This window comes from Lonchura striata, chromosome 3, assembly GCF_050655825.1.
Source record: "Lonchura striata isolate lonStrDom1 chromosome 3, ASM5065582v1, whole genome shotgun sequence".
In the NCBI taxonomy this organism is placed as follows: Eukaryota; Metazoa; Chordata; class Aves; order Passeriformes; family Estrildidae; genus Lonchura; species Lonchura striata.
This window is the reverse complement of record NC_140705.1, coordinates 44,473,853-44,494,328: the sequence shown is the minus strand read 5'-3', so window position 1 is coordinate 44,494,328 and position 20,476 is coordinate 44,473,853. Positions and strand designations below refer to the sequence as shown.

General features: G+C 39.8%; 1 protein-coding gene across 1 annotated transcript; it reads left to right on the top strand.

Annotated features, from left to right (window-relative positions):
* The first annotated feature begins 1,340 nt into the window (after nucleotides 1–1,340).
* SNX3 (sorting nexin 3) lies at nucleotides 1,341–18,997 on the top strand. The gene is made up of 4 exons (XM_021553831.4): nucleotides 1,341–1,604; nucleotides 14,250–14,345; nucleotides 14,718–14,842; nucleotides 18,315–18,997. Exons 1-4 carry the CDS (start codon nucleotides 1,443–1,445, stop codon nucleotides 18,418–18,420), a joined length of 489 nt encoding a protein of 162 aa, XP_021409506.1. The 5' UTR covers nucleotides 1,341–1,442; the 3' UTR covers nucleotides 18,421–18,997.
* The last annotated feature ends 1,479 nt before the right edge of the window (nucleotides 18,998–20,476 follow it).

The following is a 20,476-nucleotide window of genomic DNA, read 5'->3' as shown; positions in this document are numbered from 1 at the left end:
ACTAGTATAACTCAGGTAAATCTCCTCTTCATTCCTGCTTTGTAAAACTCTTGTCAGCCTCATTTCTGTTTATAATTATAAAGTGAATAGTTGACAGCTATTAGTGGAAGAAAGGTGATCTAGTACGTGGGAGAAATAACACTGAAGGACTGATGACAAGGAAATTCACAGAAAAGTTACCAAGCAAATCACCCATAGTATACTGGTTATGGGAATGAACTATTTTTGAACTTTGGAATCATCTCTGCTTTCTGATTACCTTTTTATTAACATAGACAATAGCTAACTAAACTTGCCAGATGTTAAATTTGTGTATCTTTGATGTGATTTGTGGGCAGCCTGCCATTTTACCTACTGCCTATGCAGATTTTTGGAAAAAATATCAATAGCTTTCACACAGCCTGGATAGTAAATGAACATTACTAGAACTCTCTCATAAGAAAAGATGGAAGGAAAATTATATATGCATTTAATTATTGAAGGGGTACTTTTAACAGGTATTTTAAAAGTCTGAAGTCCTCCAAGATGATAGAAAAATTTAGACGTAACAGCAGATTGATATAAATTCGATTCACTGATGTTCTAGGTAACCATTGCACTACTTTCGGAAACACTTCTTTTATTGTAACACACTACCTTCTTAATCAGATAATCAGAAATAAAGACCTTATGTATTGGAAGGGGACAGCTCTGTTTCTCCCTTTCCCTCACTGCCTTTCTTGCTCTCTCAAGCCATTTTACTAACTTACTATGTAAACAGATTTTTTTCTTTGCTATCCTTTAACTCTTTAGCTTTGCAAGCTACGAGGACATAAAATCTGGCCCCGTTGGTATTATCTTTATTAAATATGTAACATTTGTTAAAATTGCAGTAAGTTTTGAAAGGTTTAAGGCTATCACAAACAACAGCGTCGCCTCGATTGCACTGACCCAGTGACTTAAAGACTTTGTTTTCAACACAAAGCTTTTGGTGGGCATCTCCACCAGTTGGCGTTTACAGCGGGCAAACGCTTTGACTCCTTTTGCATAACACCTAGCATATACAGCGTTTCCTACCCAGTCTTTCCAATCCCCGAAGAATGAGGATGTGCGGGAAAAGCCGAGCCAGCCCCTCCAACTCCACCCCCTCCGCTACCCGCACCCAGCCGAAGGGGCGGGCGGGCCTGACAAATCAGCGCTCTCGGCCAGCGCGGCGCGTTCCCAGTGCCTGCCGGGACGTGTAGTTCAGAAGCGGGCAGCCACGCCAGGCAGGAGCCAGCGGGGCGGCCCCCGAGAACTACATTACCCAGCGTGCCTTGCGGGTGCGAGAGGGCGGTGTACGCGGGTTCGCGTAGTCGGGCAGTCAGCTGGGCGCGGAGCGGGCGGTCGGGCGGCGCGGGTGGCGGCGGCAGCGGCGCTCGGGGCTCGGTCGCTGGCTCAGGGGAGAAGGCGCCCTCTCCGCCATGGCCGAGACGATCGCAGACACCCGGCGGTTGATCAGCAAGCCGCAGAACCTCAACGACGCCTACGGGCCGCCCAGCAACTTCCTGGAGATAGACGTGGGCAACCCGCAGACGGTGGGGGTGGGCCGCGGCCGCTTCACCACCTACGAGATCCGCGTCAAGGTGAGGGAGCGCCGGCCCGGCCAGCCCGGGAGCCGGGTTGGCGCTGTCGGGCTCTCGTGCCGCCCGGGGCTGGCGGGTTGGCGGTGCCGGGCTCCGCCGCCGTGTCCTTCAGGACCCGTGTCACGGCTACTGCGGCGCGGGGCGCTGGGGGCGGCGGCAGAGCCGCAGTGCACTCTCCATCCTCGGCCTGGGGTGATAACTGTGACGGGCTCTCGGTAGCTAAGCGATATAGCTCGGTTCAGCTAACCAAAGGACAGTGTTCTTTCGGCTCTGCCGTGTAAAGCTCGCTCTCAGGCTGAAATATCGCCGTACTGTGAGCAATTGCTGGTCTGTCTCCAGGTAAATAGAGGAGAGAAAACTCTCCAGTCTCTGAGATGGAGTAATATGGGTGGATCTGCCCTGACGAGGAGGTCAAGTTCAGGATTCCAGCGGCCTCAAAAAAGTACATAGTGAAGTGAGCACTTGCGCTTAGATCAGAGCCAGCTGAAGTGATAAGGTGTGTGTGTGTATGGAGGAGGGCTTCCTGGTTTTTTTGTACCTGAAATAAAATTGTAGTGCCTAATAAATAGGGCTGTTTTTCACGATGTGCTGCTGTCAAATACTTCTTCTTAATAACACTAGAATCCTTCCTAGCTTGAAGGGCTGTGTTTAGTAACTTGCCCCAAAGGTTTAAGCTTCAGAAAAGCTATGTGAAGTCATTACTGTGTTCTCTGGCCTTTCTAGTTTCATAAACAGGGCCCAGAGGAATGGTAAAAAAATGCAATGTCTGCAGCACAGTCCTTGCCTGTGTCTGGTAGGGCCTTGAGGCAGGGAACCCTTTTAGGTTTACATTGCTAGAAATAAACTGGGTTGAGAAAGTTGGATACTTACAGATGAGGGGGTTTTTTATAGTATGTAGTTGAGTCTGCTACCTTGTATAGCTTTGCACTGTTATAATTGAACTCTGTTATAATTTTGCATTGTTATATACGATTGAACCTGGTCAGTTGTTACAGTCAGTAATAAAGGATGAAGCTTCGTTGATTCTCTGCAGACATTCTCTGCAATATGTGTTCTTCACAGCAGAGAAGGATACAGGTGAGGGCTGCTGCTTCAGTCACTGAAATTCACCAGACAAGGCTTAACCTTGTGTGAATTTTCTGGTTTTAAAGGTCTAAGTCGCCAGCTTTGTGTAACCTTACTTGAAAAAGAAAAATCACCTGAAATCTAAAGCTACTAGGGAGGATACTTCCTTATTTCTGATGCTTATAAACTGTCATGTTCAGTAGCTATTTCTGTGTTTCAGGATGTGTCTATAGGGCAGGAAGAATAAACTAACATGCTTGTAGCTTATGTTTGGCCTCGGTGTGAAGTCAAACTAGAACTTGCAGATTTGTGTTGCATTGCACTGCTCTTATCAGAACCCTAGCAATCCACTTAGAAGAAAGATGTAATTCTGTCTTGCTGGAAAGTATTTGCACCTGAATTCCTGATGACATTTCTTTCCATGAGACTGAGCATTTGGAATGGTTGGATCCAGGGAAGATGATCCAAAAGGGTCTTGGCCATGATATGGCCTTGGGAATTATGTCAAACTTCCTGTGATTAAAAAAATAACAATTTTTTTAAATACTCAGCTGAAGTTCTTCATCAGGAAGGGAAGCAGAAAAACAGGTTTTGAGACAGATTAGTCTTAGCCCTCCTCGTGTTTGGGGTAGAAAATTCTGGATTCCTGTTGTAATGAAGACCAAGAATGATTTGAACAAATGTACACTGTGATAGTACTGTGACCTTCCTCTGGTCTTCCTCCCAGACTGACTTCTATGTAAACATTGCATCCTCCACCCTCCCTGCTTGCATCTGTGCATGCCAGTGTACAGGACTGTCTCTTTGATCATTCCCTTTCCAGCTGTGCACTGCCATACATAGTTCATAGCTACATGAACTTGGGAATTGTGTAAATTTGCGTTTTATGTCTCTGTGTGCTGGAAGGCTACAGAGCAGGCAATACAAGTCATGCAGAATTATGTTCACTGTCTAAACTTGCATCAATTAACTGCTTCTCAGCAGAACATGGACCATGTCTTTAATAGGAATTTCAGCACAGAGGAAGAATTCAAACGTGGATTGCTGTGGTATTGTATTTGTGAAAGATAGGCCTAGTACCATAAGCTGCTTGTTGGAGTGTGGCTGACAATAGCCACCAGTGGCCTCTGTGGTTTGACAGGTGCCTGTGGTCACAGAAAGTAAGAAGATAGCAGCTGATGTGCAGTTTCCCTCAACAGTGCTGGTAGCAGCAGCAGAGCAAACCTGAGAAGATGGTGTGAGTTACCTGTATCATATCTGAAGGGCTGTGTCTTCAAGTAACACCAGCAGTAAAATGTTAAGCATGCAGAAATGGATGGCTTAATTGCTGCCAAATTCTGATGAAAGCTAAAGGACTGCAGCCTCATGTTACAGCTGGAGATCATTGTAAGCCAGAAACATTGTCAGAGAGGACACTGAAATTCAAGTTTGTGTTGAGACAATTACACTTGTACCATTGTCATGGTGTTTACAGACTCTGTAATTCTATCTTTGTCTGAATCTCAAAGCTTCACTTTTGGGTTTTTTTGGAAAGAACTTGCTAGCAGACTCTTGAAGTGATATCTCATAAAAAGTATATTGCAAAACATATGTGTGTTAAATGCAGAGTTTCCCCAAAACTTTCACTGGCAAGCTTTCTACTGGTACTGCAGTTGAAGCATATTTGTTGCCTGGAAAGCAGCATGTGGAACAACTTCATGCTTTAGTTCTTGTAATGCTGTACACATCAAGTTCTGGTGGAAGTCAGAAGGCCTGATGGGGAACTCTAAGGTTTTGGGTAGACTGCTCAGCAGTTCGCTACTGCATAAGGCAGTAGTGTTTTGGAACTTAGGAAGGTTTGTCACAGTGAGTAGCTCTGTGCAGAGTGGCTGTGAGCTAGGGTAGTTGCATGGTGCTTTGACAAGCATTTAAGGAGACTTGAGAGGAATGCTGCAGATAGACCCTATGCAGCACTTCTAGCCAGGCAGCTTACTTCACAGATGGACAGTTGGCCAAAGTATTGACTTTTTGAGCCTGAGTCTGTGCATTAAATAACAGTCTGTTCTTGGCAAGCTGGACAAGGTGATGACAGAAAGCTTTCTACTGTAGCAACCACTATAAGGCACACAGTGTGGCAATGTGCCACTACAGTACAGCCTAGCAATGAAAATCAAATATCTTGCTTGGAAATAAGTGATAGAAAATGCCATCCTGCTGTGCTAAAATAGCAAATTTGCACAGGTCATATTTTTAACAGTGTACTTGAGAATTTGCTTTTCATCAGCAGCATCAGACAGAACATTTGTACCTTTCTGAGGTGTTCTTTGTGTGTGAAGGCTTAGGGTGAGTTAGACTGGGAACAATGCAGCAGGGTATAAAGCTCTAAGTGCTTTGTCTAGTGAAATAAAACTTGATAAAGTACTTATTTCATCTGAAGGTATCTAGATGATCACAATATAGTGATTGTGCAGCATTTAATACTAGCATAATCAACTAGACTGCCTGCTAAAGGAATACAGTAAATTACTTAATTGCCCTTTCCTCTTGAGGAAAAATGTGAACCAAAAGTCAAGTTCTCAGTGTAAATACCCCTGCATGCTGTTTCTTGTAAGTCTTCATTAGTTCTTCTTATTATTAAACCTTTTCAGGGTGGGCTTGTTCAAGTCAACACTCTTGAATGAGAGCATGGAAATACCTTTACTATTTATTAACTAAAAGTCAGTTCTCTCTCTGAATTCCAGGAAGCGAACAGAGCAAATTACAATTATCATATTAGCATCCTACAGCATGTGTTAGTCCTCAGTCCAATTCCAGGTATCATTTGTCTTCTACTCTAGTTGAGACATATTTTTCTTGATAAGTGGGTCAAAAGGAAGGTCTTTGCTCAAGCAGATTCTGTGCAATAGCTTCAGTTGTTAAATCCTTTAAGGAGACAAGACTTAAGCTTTACAAGCTGGCTGATCCAGTGGCTGGTGTCACATGTCACAGCCATACACCATGTAAAGGCAGTGCCATAGGAGATGAGCACTTTGGTTAGAATACTGTCAGCAAAGCATATGGATATCCAGGCACTTGCTACATTTTGGGAAATATCCCTTTGGCAACCCTGAGAATAGCTCAGTTAGTTAGAGCATGTTGCTAAATAACACCAGGCTTGTGGATTCAAGCCCTATATGGGCTGTTCACTTAAGAGTTGGACTTCATGATTTTTGTGGATCCCTTCGAACTCAGAATATTCAGTGATCTGGAAATAAACTGTTAACACTATTTCATCTGGTTTTGTTTCTGTAGAAGTAAAACTTCTGCACTGCCCATTTCAGTTGGGTTTGTCACCTAGACTGAAAGGTTAAATTATCTGCTTATGGTTAGTGAGAACTTGCAGAGAAATCATTGATATTCAAACTGACAGAAGTATAATAAAATACCTGTTAGAGGAGCTATTAGTCCAAATAGTTAAAGAATTCTTTTTTTGTCAAACTAAAGCCAAACTAAAAGCCTTTGTCATCTTAGCTCTGTTCTTTAATGTTCAATGGCCTCTTGTTTCTAATCAGTATTACTAAATTTGGCACCAAAGTATTCCTTTGCTTTTTGGTATTCCATAGTGCATTTGCTTGTCTTGTGGGAATGTCTTGCTGTGCTTCCATTGTGAAATGCAATGGTTGGGTGTCACCAGTATTCTTTAGGGCACCAGTCAGGTTTCCTGTATCTTCTGAGAAAGACTTCTGTGGACCTGCAGAGGTGCTTGACTGTGTAGGTCCAGTGTGGGGAAGGAAATGAATACACAGGCTGTGAAGTGCTTGCAGTATTAAGAATAGTATCGGTTTCAAGGAATTGGGGAAGTTTAACTGAGTACTGCTGAACTCAAGTTGCTTTTGAAAGTCCTGTCTCTCCTTAACCAATTTTTTCAAGACCTAGTTTGGGTACCATATTTACATTTCAGCATGTTGATAGTGGTCTGACTTGTGATTCATTGACTGAAGTCTGATCTGCTGTGATCAAGTCAGAGTAAGACAGAAAATGAACTGAAAGTCAAACTTGTTCAGAAAGCACTTACCTTGTGCCATGTTTTGCAAAGTGGTGCTCTTGAATATGTTTTTGAAATGTTTTGTCCTTGAACAGTTCCAGATGTCCTGTCCTTCATGTTTTGCAGGGTTTGAAGCTGCAGATTCTTCCCCCACCACTAAAAGAATCAAATGTGCCATTCCTGTAGTTGTCTTCAGCATTATACAGTTTAGTAGTTGAAGCTTGTGGAGGAGTCATGACTAAACACTGACTCAGTGAATCTGTGTTTATGGATGCATAATCAGCAGTAATTCTCTATTTCTCTACTACCACAAATCTTGCATAACACTGCAAGCCTGCTCTAACTGTAGTAAATTATGCTTTTAAAATATTCTAGATACTGCTACCAGTTAGGTATTCTCAGACTCCTCTACAAAGAATAAAAATGCACTGAATTCAGGTGACTGTTTTTCTGTTCTACAGCCTGATTACTGCATCCTCACAAACATTAGCTGTTCCTTCAAGCAGTAATTCAGAAAAAGATAAGTAGAAGGCTAAGAATTTCCAAGGGCACTGATAAGGGAGACGGAGAAGTAGAATGGCTTGGATGAAAGAAATTTCCAAAGCAAGGAAAGTGGATTTCCTCTTGAGCAGCTGGGGTTTTTTTCTGTACAGGTTTGTAATTAAACTAGGTTTAAGAGGCTGGTCCAAAGGTACTGAACTAGTTTAGCATTGATACCTGTTACTGTGTAAGTAAAATAACCAAGTCTTTGAATAGTGCTTCTGTTAATATATTCATTTAACCAATGACTTGCACTCCTTTTATTTTAGTGCATACAGTGCAGGCCTTGATTGTCATGTTTTAGGATTGCACTCTAGTATAGTGCAGAACAGATCAAATCAAATGGAACAATGACTAATCTTTATAGGACAGATGGCTGTAGTCCAGGTAGGCATGTGATGCCAGGGAGTTTTGATACATGTTTATTTTTAGATGGCTTGCTGAAAAAGTGTCAGCTTGAACTTTAGAGTAGTCTGGTCTCTGCTGCTTCTCATCTGGGGAAACAAATGATTCAGCAGAGGCTTATGTCTTCTAACAATAAGGGAAGTATTTTATTTAAAGTTTCTTCACTTGGTAAAGCAATGCAAGTTGCACTACTGGAGGCTGTTTTAACAAGTGCATAATCCAAATACCCTGTGGAGCTGTAACACTGAGTAAAGGGTCTGAAGTTGCTATTGTTGCTCTAACTTCTAACATAAAAAGGATGGAGAAGCTCTAACCTTCTAGTCAAGGTATAAAACAGGTGTTTTACCAACAGATCCATAAAATGTTCCTTCTATGGCTATTTCTTAAGAATCCAATTCAAAATCTATGTTGTGCCCCAGAAGATTCTCCCATATGACAGTATAGTTTGTATTGGCCACAAAGCCTATTTGAAAGTATAACTGTAAGCTAGTGTATAGCAGTTTTATTCCAAAATCCAGAAGAAAATGAAGCTATATATTCAGTGGTTTAGATCCACCTCTAGAACTGGAAATAAAGCTTTAGAGATTATTTCTGTAGGCCTAAGCTGTAGCACCCTCTGAGTGTTAAGATATGCTGCAGATTAATGAACAGGAGTTGGAAGCCTTTCTATAGCTTTTAGTGGCTACTTAGGAATGTTGTGTTACTGCTCCAGTAAAACTGGAAATATGAAGAGAATTTTTTGCTACTTAGTAGACCCATCTTTAAGCTAGTTAACTTACTGCTTTCTTTTCTTGTGTATTTGAAGTATAGGGATGCTATACAGTCTCTAGCTCACAAAGCATATCAAAAGTTTAGTTTTTGATAAAAAATTAGCAACTTCAGTAATTCACTGAAATTTTTTTATCCCCATTTGACTGTAGGTGATAGATGTCAGAAATTATGTTAAAGCATCAACTTAATGTGATCCCTTTTCAGTCATTCCTAATGAGGAATGAGTAAGAACATTACAGTAGGTCAAATTAGAGCCATATGGCAGTTACACCTTGAAATGTGTAAAAGTAGCAAGCCTTTCTCTTTCAGATGAATATTTGGTACTTCACAGGAGGATTTGACTTGCTAACCCTGATCTATTTACTAGTTCTGTCTGGGTGTTGTAAAAGTCTTTGACCAAATATGTCCTCAAAGCAGGCTCCAGTTTTTATTTTTGGCTTCTGAGCATGAAGCCTGAAGAATAAAGAATCATTAAGCAATCTCTGTTTCTCGACTCACCCTATTTAGAGTCTTAACTGTGACATACCATAATTCAGCTGTTTATGATGTTGAACTTGTTCAGGTGATGATAGATGCTTTTTGGCAAAAATATGGGCATCCCTATGCTCATTTTTCAGAGAGCAACTCTGGACTCAAAGCACTGGATTTGGCAAAGGTTATGATAATCTCTGTCATTATGTTGCTATTAGGATTTCACTGTCTTAGTCTTCAGGGTAAAAAACATCCTGGTTCCATAGCTCCAGTACTGCAGAGTGGAAAGCTTGAAAGTTCTTGGTATGGTTTAAATCAGCATTTTTTAAAACTTCCATGGTCAGATTTTTCAGTGCTCTCTTTATTTTTATTTTATATTATATACCTTCAGTAGATCTGGACACCAAATGGAGAAAAGGGGAGATAAAACTCTGTTTTGATTAAAAGGATTGAAACTTAGAAAAATAACAGTCTCTTGTCTGACATTTTGCAGTGGGGAAGGAACTTTTCTGCAGTAATATACCCAGCAAAAATCTAAAGTTCTAGAAACTGAAGTTTAAAGCATGTTTTCCTTCTTTCTTGCTTTTTATAATTGTAGGAAATTGAGAGGTAGCTGCTTATGTTGAGTCGGGAAGGAAACAAACCACTGGCCAGATTTCTGCAAAAACAGTGGACTGCTGGAGCCAGTTTCTTGTACTAAATGACAGCAGGCTCTTATGTTAAGAAAATTATAATACTTTTTTTTTTAATCCACCCTGAATGCTATTTACTGTGATACCCCAGAGCTCCCTTTGACTGTAAATGTAGTCAAAGGGTGTAGGCTCTTAACAAATATTGCAGCTTACATGAGACAGTCAAGATGCTTGAATTTAGCTTCTGAGAGTCAAAGCCACAAACTTTTATCAAAAGTGAGCTGTGTGCTTTCTTTCACTCTATTATAATGGAAATAGAGTTCTCTCAAGGCTACCATAATCTACTTGAAAAGATGACATCAAAGTAGGTGTTGTGGCAACAGTGCAGCTTTATTCTCAGTCTGTTAGGAGTGGAAGATACGGGCAATGTTATGAGTGTTGTGGTGGCAGATGAAGAAATTAACCCAATTTACCTCAAACTATGCCAAACAGCAAGATCTGGGGAGTTTGCTATTGTGGGGATGGACTGGGCTGCAGTGTCATACAATCCTGTGGAGTGTCAGCATGGTCTTTGAAGGAACCCAAATGCTATTTGCATTTGATTTATGCCTGCAAACAATTTTTTAGGAGCAAGTGTGACTATTTGCAAGACTTTTCCACTCAGTGGACAAGCTAGTCTAAAAACTAAGACTTAAAAATACTTAGAATTATTTTATTAATTTAAACTAATTATAAACAAATTACTGTAGTTTTCCTCCTGTATTTAAGGTAATTTTTTTACCAGAATAGCTGTATTTGGATGACTGTCTGAAACTGAATGGACAGTAATGACTACTAATCAAACTACTTGCATTCTGCTTGTGAAATTCTCTTCACTTGCAAACATAAACAATTTTTGTAGCTTCAAACTGGTTATAGCTTGGGGAGTGATTGTATTAAGAGCTGGAAGACTGTTATCTGGTTATTTAAGCCACTGGTTTAGGATTGTCATTTGCTTCTGAGGTGAACTGGGAATATCCTGAATTTAGAGTCTGTCTCAAAGTTGAATGTTACAGTAACATAAATGAAGCTGAAGAAACATGCTTACTGTGAACACAGATTTTGCCCTGAAGTCTGTTAGTAAGGAACAGTGGTTCTCATTTCTAGTTTGTCAAGCACTAGCCAAATGACTGTAGAAAGTTTGTTTGGCATCTGAGTGGACAAATGCAGGAGTGACTTAAGGATCTGAGTTTATCACCTGTTGTTTAATTATGTAATGTAACTTGGCACCAATTTTGACATTATTTTGGTGTACTGTCTGGCCATTAACTGCCCCAGCAGAATACAGGCTGCTTGACAGTTGCCAGAGAAAGCCTAATGGTGTCTACATACAGTCTAATAAAGAGACAGTGCTACACAAAATCTGTCTTGACTTTCTATGGCTTTGGATTTTGGGCTGTGTGTGACTTCTGCAGAACTGGTTTGTTTGTCCTCCTACAACAGTGCTTTATCTGCAATTCTGACTAGTGACTTATAGTTGCCTAACATCTTGGGTGATGCTTAGTCATTTCAGATTGAGAGCTTGCATTCAAACTGCTAGGCAGCACGATTTTGGACTAGGAAGCTGTTGATTTCTTTTTTTCAATAAATGTCATAATTATTACACTGCTGAAGAAAAAAATGCTGCAGAAATTGAGCTGAAATTATTACAGGAATGAACTGTGCTCCAGGGGCTGCTCCATGTTTCATGCTGTCATGAGTTTTGTGATAGTAGACTTAGCAGCTCAGCAGGCCAGAAGGTTGACACTATAATGCTGAATGAGCATAGGCAGAAATGCTCATAAAAATGAAACTAGCCTGACTTAAAGTTTTGTGCCTTACTCTTCTCTCTGTTCTAGCAGACAACCAAAGTACAGGAAGTGCTTAGAATAGCTGGTGGCACCTTAGTGACTGAACAAGGATAACTCAAGATAAAATGTCAAGCAGAGAATAACATTTTTGATAGCCTGACTTGTCTTGAAATGACAATTTAATAGAAAATGAAAGTTTCTGTTGACTCTTCAGGATTGTCTCCTTCTACCAAATTATTGTCCAATGAAAGCCCATGCTTCAGGAGGCATCTGGCTTGCTTAATGGAAACTCTGTCCATGGGAGATGGAGGTGGTAGGGTGTGCAGAAGCCTATCCTACTGAAGCAAAGGGTGGTTTGCTCAAACAGGGCAATAATCCTTAGTGACAAAGGCCCATACAGTAACTTCAGATGTGAATATAGCCTGAATTAAAAAATATCTAAGATGTAAATAGGTTAAGCAGTATAAAACAGGACTTTCAAATTACATTTTTAAATAGATCCTTCCTAACAGCTGCTTACCTTAGGAACACTGTTCTTTCAGTACTTACTTCTAGAGGAAGGAGACTTGCTGCAGTTTCTGAGTTTAAAGAAACATGAGGTTTAGAAATTTATCTCAGTAGATAGCTCTAGTGCATATCCAGACCAGGCAAACATGTGCTTTGTTTTTGAATATAGTTGTCAAGTTGTGATTTGTAAGACACTTAATTTAGTCTATGCCTTTTGACATACTTTACAATCTGAATATTTATAGTACTTATGAACAAAATTTGAGAAGATTTTTCAATTCACAAGGAAAGCAAAGAACTCTCTCCTTTTCTCCAACTTGCTAGCTGGGCTAGCATGTCAAATGTTGAAAAGGGAATGTAGAAGGTAAAGTGAGCTCAACTGGCACTTTTACCCCCACATTGTACTTGTAAGCCTGATATGTTATTTAGAGATTAACTTTATAGACTTCATGCCTAGAAGCATGAAAAGAGTTCCTGAAGACCTGGGAACTTACATTTTTTAGCTGCTTTTATCCAGTTCTAATCCCTTTTTCAGTAACTTGAGAGGAGAAATGAATATTTTCTGCAGGTGAGAACCTATATGTTAAATATTTTAAAGGACTTTCTACCTGAGACACTGACAAAGAATTGATGTTGTACTGTGTAATGGTGAACTTGGTTTAAAAAACAGTAGCTGAAATCAGAGGGAAATAATCCAGTACTTAACTTCTGGGAATCTCCTTCATGCATTCTGGGGAACTTAGCTACATTCACTCTTGACTATAGTATTCTTACTATAGACACAAGAGTGTTTATTTATAAAGCCTGACTTCTGACATAAGTTTTAAATGCAATTTTATTATTAGTTGCTAGCACAATCAACAATATTTTACCCGGGAAAGAGAACTTTTAGCAGTAACATACCGTAACAAAATAATTGTTCTATACTTTATGACTTGTAAATTATGAGCATTGCATCATGTGAAAATACACAACTAATTTATCAAGTAATTTTTGTGTGATATCAAGTATTTTTGTGTGATATCAATACTTATCAAGTATTTTTGTGTGACAGCCAGTACTGACTGGCAGAAATACAATGACCCATAGTCATGGACCTGCCTAGTGCAATATCTGCAATTAAACTTATTTTGAGCAGCCAAAAGTATTCCCTAGTGATAGCTTAAGCATATCATGCTTATCATGCTACAAATGATATTGTACAGGGGTATCTACTCAAACAGTGGCCAGATCCTGAGTTAGGTGGCCTACAATAAAAACCAAAACAACAAAGAGTAAAAGGCAGTAGCTAAGAATGACTACTGTGCATCTGCTATCAGGAAAGCTGGAGGTAACTTTAGTCCCAAGTGAGCATCAGCTTCCTAGGGTGCTCCTCAAGAGGCTTCTTTAAAAGTAACAAAGACTGTTATTGAATTTGCAGTCTGACACCAGCAGTCATTCTTTTAGGAGGTCATAACTCCTAGAAACAATTTTTTAGTGTTCTAGCCAGGATGCCAGTAGGAGAGGATTCTCTCCGTGTCTACTTTTAAAACAATGTGCGAGTTGGATTGCAGAAGTGGGATAACACTGCACCCCAAGAATGACCAGAAGTAATGGAGGTTCTCACACAAGTTAGTATAAGGACTTCTAGCAGGGTGCCTGTGTATTTAACATGGTCTTGTGCTGGATTATAACCTGCTCCCATATGATATCCCTTTCAAGGGTGTTAGGTTTGGGTGCTGCCTCCTAGCCTTGTTCAGCAAAGCTCTCCCTAATCATGCTCTGCTTGGTTTAACTCTAGTCAGTCTGATCTCCTCAGCACTGAATGTTGTAATGCATCTCAACCTTATGGCTTCTCTGGAGCTACCCAAACTTGGTAGCATGTGCTATCAAAGCTTTATCAGTTGGATGGATTCACTGTAAGACTTACAGGTTTTGCTTTTGAAGATGTTGGAGGCCATGTTGTATCAGGGAGTAGAAAAGTACAGGAAGTTTGGTTAATGTCCTGTGCTGATATCTGAAACATTCCCTTGAATGCAGTAAGAGAAACTTGAGTGGAATAAGAATTTCTTTCCCCTTCCCTCCCCACCTCCAATTTTGTATATTTTGGGAATCCAGCTCCCAAGACAGTAAGAATAGCAGATGCTTCTGCAACCGTAGAAACATCTCCAGTGGCCAGCAAATCAGATCTTCTGTTTGGTGGTATGATCACAAAGTACCAGTAATTGAGATACCATATAAATGAGGCTCATAGCAATGCAGTTTGACACACAGCTTATTTACCTAGCTTAGAGCCTTATCTCTATTTGTGTATCTTGAATGTTTCTCAGTACTGCTGTTGTTGCTTAAATGGAGCTACTGTATAACTTAACAGCTTGGTTCTTTCTTCTGCTTATCAAAACTTCCAATTTGTCTAATCAATAGTTTGTGTTCTTGTTTTCAGACAAATCTACCGATCTTCAAACTGAAAGAATCTACAGTCAGAAGAAGATATAGTGACTTTGAATGGCTAAGGAATGAACTAGAAAGAGAAAGCAAGGTGGGTAAAGTGAAAACTAAATACAACTCTTCATAGACAGTCATGATGCTGAAATGTTTTCATTATGTTATAAAGCATGTATCATATAAAGCAGATACTGTTGTTGAAAATGCCCAGAAATAAACCAGTGTATCAGTCTTTTTATCAAGCCTCAGTGCTGCAATGCCAGAGGATTTTTGTTTTAATAGTTTTGAGTTAATTCAGAGATAAACTACTTGATTTCAGCTTACCCGGTGGGCAAGTACTGTTCTTCTCTGCTTATATTGTATTACTTCAGTAGGAATGTGACTGGTGAGTTGAGTCTTCTGGGAGGAAGAAGTGGATGAACTTGCTTATAGGCTGCACTTAAGGACACTTCTGTAAATCTTTCAGGTTGTGGTACCACCTCTACCAGGAAAAGCTCTTCTCCGCCAGCTCCCCTTCCGAGGAGATGATGGTATATTTGACGATTCCTTTATAGAGGAAAGGAAGCAGGCTCTTGAACAATTCATAAACAAGTAAGTGTTGGATCTAGTTATTTAGAGACAAACCTGGAGCTCAGCCCTAGAAAATTGAAGTTAAGCTACTAATCCTCCTAAGGATGGTAACTGCACTAGGTTCAAAATATTGACTTCCACATAATTTTGCAGTAGGATGTACTGACATTACTCATCCCATGTTTAGTTTGGATATCTTAGTGCTTATGTGAACAGCTGAAATGACTGTTAGTGTTGTTGTTAATGTATGCAAATTGCTACTAAAATTATAGTGTTCAAAAAAATTCTTCTTTATAATTTCTGGAAAGATATCTTCCAACTGGTGGACAGTAAAGCTTACAGTGGACTTATTGCAATTTACTTTGATTGCAGATGTGAGGTATTATAAGTTTGTGTGATGATGCATATTTTCTCTAATCATCTTGAGAATCTTTCTGAAGATTCTGAAGTAAAAACACTAGTCGAGGTATGCACACAGAGTTTGAAATAGTCACTTTGGATTTTGTCCCTGCCTTTCAAAGGGTGAGCAGAAATTATAGTAACATAGTCTTATAATTTTTTTTCCACCATCTGACACTACTAACCACTGGCTGTACACTGACCTGAGTAGCTGGTTTAATCTCTTTAACAGTGTAGATTCAAACAGGGGGTAAGGAGTGTTGTCAGTCAACCAGCTCTTCTGGTTAACGCTGTTCAGACCAACTGCATTTGGGACTGCTCCCTCAGGGAGTTCAAGCCTGTCAGTTCCCCTGGCATTCTAAACTCGTTCAATAGTAATGCTGTTTAACAGGAACAGAGGATGCCTGTGAGGAGCCAGAACTTAAGAAAATGTATTTTTCAGTTACTGTTAGTTCAGACATGTGTCTTGGAGGTGCAAGTGACTAGTTGATTAAAACAGTCTGTCCTGTCCAAGTACATGTGACCATATGAAATCTCTGAAATTTTTCTTCACATAGTTGCTTCTTGACTCATTTTAGAATGGTTCTGAACTGGCAAAATACTTCAGACTGCTCTTTTTGCTGTTCAGAGACAAGTGCAATGAACTTCCAAGACATCCCGTAGTAAGATGGAATGTGTTTGGGTTTTTTTCATGCTGTAAAATCAAGACAGTCATGACTGAAAGTACAACCTTTATCCATGCAGACTTGGAACTCTATCTTAAGTGGAGAAAAAGTGCATTTATTGAAAGTTTTGTATGCTGAGTCTAGCAATACGCATGGAAGAGGACTATTGTTGTTCTGAAGCAGCTGATGTGAAACAGTAACCTTACCCTGACTCTGAAAAACTCTGTATAGCTGAAGAAATGGAATGGCCAGTTTATCAGTATCCATTTTTCAGTCCTACTGCAAGTAATAAATAGATTTTCTGGAAGTGTAAAACTTCTCGGTTAATTTTTCTTCCTTTAAAACATAAACAGAGATTAATGTAGGTATTAATGTAGTGACAGAGTTGAGTACATCTGGAATAAATCTTTCCAGGCACAAATCATAGCAATTTAACTCATCAATGTATTCTAATGGCATGACCAACTCATTAGGTAAATATTACTAAAGTTTTGAACCATGTCAAAGCTTTAAGGCTTCTACCAAGTACTGTGGGTACTAGTGAACTTACACCTGAAGGTCTTTGCATAGTACATTCATGTCATTGCATAATCAAAGCTAATCTTTGCTTCTAGAATTAAAGAGTCCCTCAGATAACCGATACCACTGGAACAAAAAAAAAAACTTGGTACACTGATGCTGGTTCTAAATATTCAAGAGTGTGAGATGGGTTTTATTGAGAAGCTTTGTCCCTCTAGATGTAAAATCTGAATCACAACAGTGCAGCTTGAATCAGCTCTCTTGGGTCACTTTGCTGGCACCACCATTGATACTACATGCAGTGACATTCACAAGGGTGCTTATGTCTCAACACTCTTGTCTGCCTCGACCTGACTTTGAGATACGTGAAAATTCATGAAGTAGCAGGCACTATGTGTAAATGTCACCTTGGTGAAAACTATTGAGGGAAAGCCAATGCAGAGTGAGGTATTCCTATGAAACCAAGAGCTGAATCAGAGATCAGATCTAGTTTTGCAATTCAGCCACCAATTTTCAAGCCTTCCTGAAAAGAAGAAGGAATTTGCTGTTGCCTCATCCTCTCCTATATATCTTTTCCTTGAGGTTTAACATCAGTAACTTGATTCTGATGGGTTAAGAAACTCAAACTATTTACTCTAGATTGTCATCCTTGTGAACTAGTGCTTGAGACTGCTGGCCTCTTTCTAGAATCTGGCAATATGGACACATTTTTATAACTGCTCTTGAAATAATCCATCAATGTAGAATAGGAGAGCTCAGCTTCCTCATTATAGGTCACCCTCAATGACAGGTGAGTAGTGACAAGTGAGCGTGTTCTGTGGTGAAATAAGCACTAATAGATAAATTGTAAGAAGGTGCACAGAAGTGCATGGAAGTGGTGATGAACCATTAGAGCTGAATATGTATTGCATGTGTTCAACCAGATGCCTTCCATTATGGGTAGAATTGTTCTGACAGATATGGAGGCCACGAGGTTTACACAAGCTGCTCTTGGGGTACTGAGGGGTTTTCTCTCCTAAAGGAAGAAGTCTGTCTTGATTGACCAACTGGATGTAGTTTTTTTCAAACCCATCTGTATTAGGTATTTGTGCCCATAAATGATGAACTTTCAGCTATCTGATTCTTTTGGATTTTTGCCTACACAGGAGTCTACATGGCATTTTAAAGGTTCAAGGGCAGTGCTTTTTGATTTTCTTCCAAGTGAGTGTCTCTTGATTCAATTTCAGCTCCTTTACTGTTACAAGGATGGTTTTTCAGCTTAAATTAAATCTACAGTAGAGATGCTGCTGTCTCCTAGAAAAGGCAAGCTCTGTTTCTTGTGTTTGCAAGCTACCACATGTGCAATGAGCAGAAGGGCCAGTAATCCCTGGCTGTGTGCAGTGCTGTCCATACAGGCCAGGACACTGGTTAGGGTGCAGTCTCTGTCTGGAGCAGTGCCTGAGCCTTCGGAAAGCCTTCACACCCCCTGCTGGAGCCAGGCTTCTGTTCTGCCACAACGAGCTGCTGCTCAGTGACACTGAAAATGGAGGGGATAAGTGGCCTTTAAAGGGTATCCAATGGCAAAGGTGTTAAGACCTTTGAAAAAAAAATCCCCCTGCCTTTCTTACCTCTGTATTTCCTGATGCTAGAATGAGCACTTACTTGGATAGTCTCATCAATTACAGGTGACAGATGATGTAACATGCTTCCAAGGGATCAGAGGTAGCTCAGGGTTCCTATGGACTAACTTCATCTGGGGAAGCCTGATAAGTCTTGCTACTAGACAGCATTCTAATTGCCAACAGTGAAGTGAAAGTAGGATCTGTGTCCAAGTGCAGAACAACAGGTTATTGGTACAAAACCTTGATCTGCAGGATAGCTGCAAGTAGGCTCAATTGGTTAATACTAATGCTTGGTTTTTTTCTCTGCAGGGTTGCAGGCCACCCATTGGCACAGAACGAGCGTTGTCTTCACATGTTCTTACAAGATGAAGTAATAGATAAAAACTACACACCCTCCAAAATAAGACATACTTGAATTTTAAAAACATCTCCTCATATATATTAGTGGTTCTTATGCTTGGTTTTAAGAGGTTGTAGTTTGTCTTAGCATGCTGAGGATGAACAGGCACGAAGTCTTCACTAACACCAGTACACTGCTTGGTCTTTGCATATGCTTTATAGCATTTAAGAACTCACTTGTCTTATAGCTAAATCCTTCTGAATCTTTGATTTAAGAGTATTATACTATGAAACCACCCATCCCTTGCAATGTCTCACAAACCTTTCCACTATTATTTGCAATGAATTAACAATGTTTACTGACTTGGCCTTACTTGAACTTTCACAAATGTAGTGTCACATGTTCACTTGTATTTGACTAAACTGCTATGCTGTTTCTGAGGTAGTCACCTGTCTGAATGTCTGTAGAAAGACTGCTTTATTTCTGATATCCTGTATGAGAAACACTTATGCAATTGTCTTCAAGCTTGTAAAACACTTTATATTGAAGTAATGAGGGAATTATCTTTATATTCTGTAAGAGGAAAAATTGAATTTATATACTAAAGTAACTTGTCTAAAGTTTTGAAATAAAAGTGAAAATGCACTTCAAATGTTTTGTCACTCTTGACCTTGAGTGTGGAGTGTCTCATGCTTTCTCAGGAGGAGGGGCTTGGCTATGCTAAGTGATCTGGTGTTACAGCCTCACTGTGATGTTCTTCCACAATGTAGTTGTGTATCACTAACAGCCAGCACTAAATACCCTTAGAAGCTGTCACTCACTCTGCAAGTATTAAAGAACACATAAAGGTATAAAAGGTTGTTCCTGTGTTGTGGAGCTGAAGTTAGAATACCACTCACAGTAGGCAATCAAGAGATTTGTGACTTTAATAACTTTGGGAAAAGAGTACCTTTCTACCTGACAGGCATGAAAAGCATCAACTAGGTAGTGAAAACTATGCCATCCTATAGAGAAATGAAATATTACATAACTTATTTTATAATATCATTCCTAACTTAAAATAGTTCTGATCTACAAATAGAATTAGGAAGATGCTGCTGTAAGATATGATCATAGTCCACTTCCTTGAACACTGAAGGAGGAGTGAGCTGTAGCATTGTGCTGGTTTGACCACTGGTGCAATGCAGGTGCTGGGTGGCTGAACTGCAGTTCATAGGCAGCACTGCTGAAGTTGTCTTTTATACAGGAAGGAAGTGTGCTAGAGAAGCTTCCTTAGTCTTCCAAATGTGACATAGCCTATCCAGATGCTCTTGACAGCAGATTCCAGAATATTCTAGTAGCAATCTGCTCTAGTGTTTCATGCTATTTGGTAGCTACAAGTTGGCTTAGACTCAGCTCTGCTGCTTTTTTCCTTCTTATGACACTTACCTCTGTAAAGAGCATCCTACAAACTTCCTGACAAAATTAGTACCTTCTTTTAACTAAGACCATTAACCTCATTTATGAAAATCTGAATGTCAAAGACTGAGCTGACAAGGCAGTGGTGGCTGGCTGAATTACACATAGTACTAGTGATTAGCTACACTGAATAGATAGATGTTTGAATAATTGCTTTGAATAATTTAAATTTAGGTGGAAGCCTCATACTTAACTGAGACTATGCTGAGACTATGCTGATTCTCTCAAGCCCACAAACCCAAGGACCAAAACCGACAGTCCATTTGCAGCCCACGGCTGTCACTTTTCAAGATACTTTTGATAATGTAAATAATTTCCAAATTTCTCTCTCCTTGTTGAATCACCCCTAAAACTTGAGTTTCCCCCTTGAAAAGGGGGAAAGAAGGACTAAATGTATTAAGTGTCATTATGTAGGTTTAGATACAAAGTAAGTTATTTTTCTTGTCACAAATGTTATTTTCTGAGAAGCTTTCTGAAATCAAAGTAAATACCACATTTTAAACTTGAAAGATGATGACACAATCTCTATAATTTGCCATGAAAAAAACCCAAATATTTAAGCTGAAGAGGGAAAAGCTGCATGCTTCATGTCAAAGTATCCCTCTTTCCAAAGTGAGAACTTTGGAGCATTAATCTCTTAGAACAACAGGGCATTTTCATAGCAATCTGGGAT

Bases quoted from the DNA above. Each gene is read 5' to 3' on its own strand.
- SNX3 (XM_021553831.4), top strand. From the start codon at position 1,443: ATGGCCGAGACGATCGCAGACACCCGGCGGTTGATCAGCAAGCCGCAG. The intron at 14,346-14,717 runs GTGGGTAAAGTG...TAAATCTTTCAG, and splicing joins AACTAGAAAGAGAAAGCAAG to GTTGTGGTACCACCTCTACC. The intron at 14,843-18,314 runs GTAAGTGTTGGA...TTTTCTCTGCAG, and splicing joins CTTGAACAATTCATAAACAA to GGTTGCAGGCCACCCATTGG.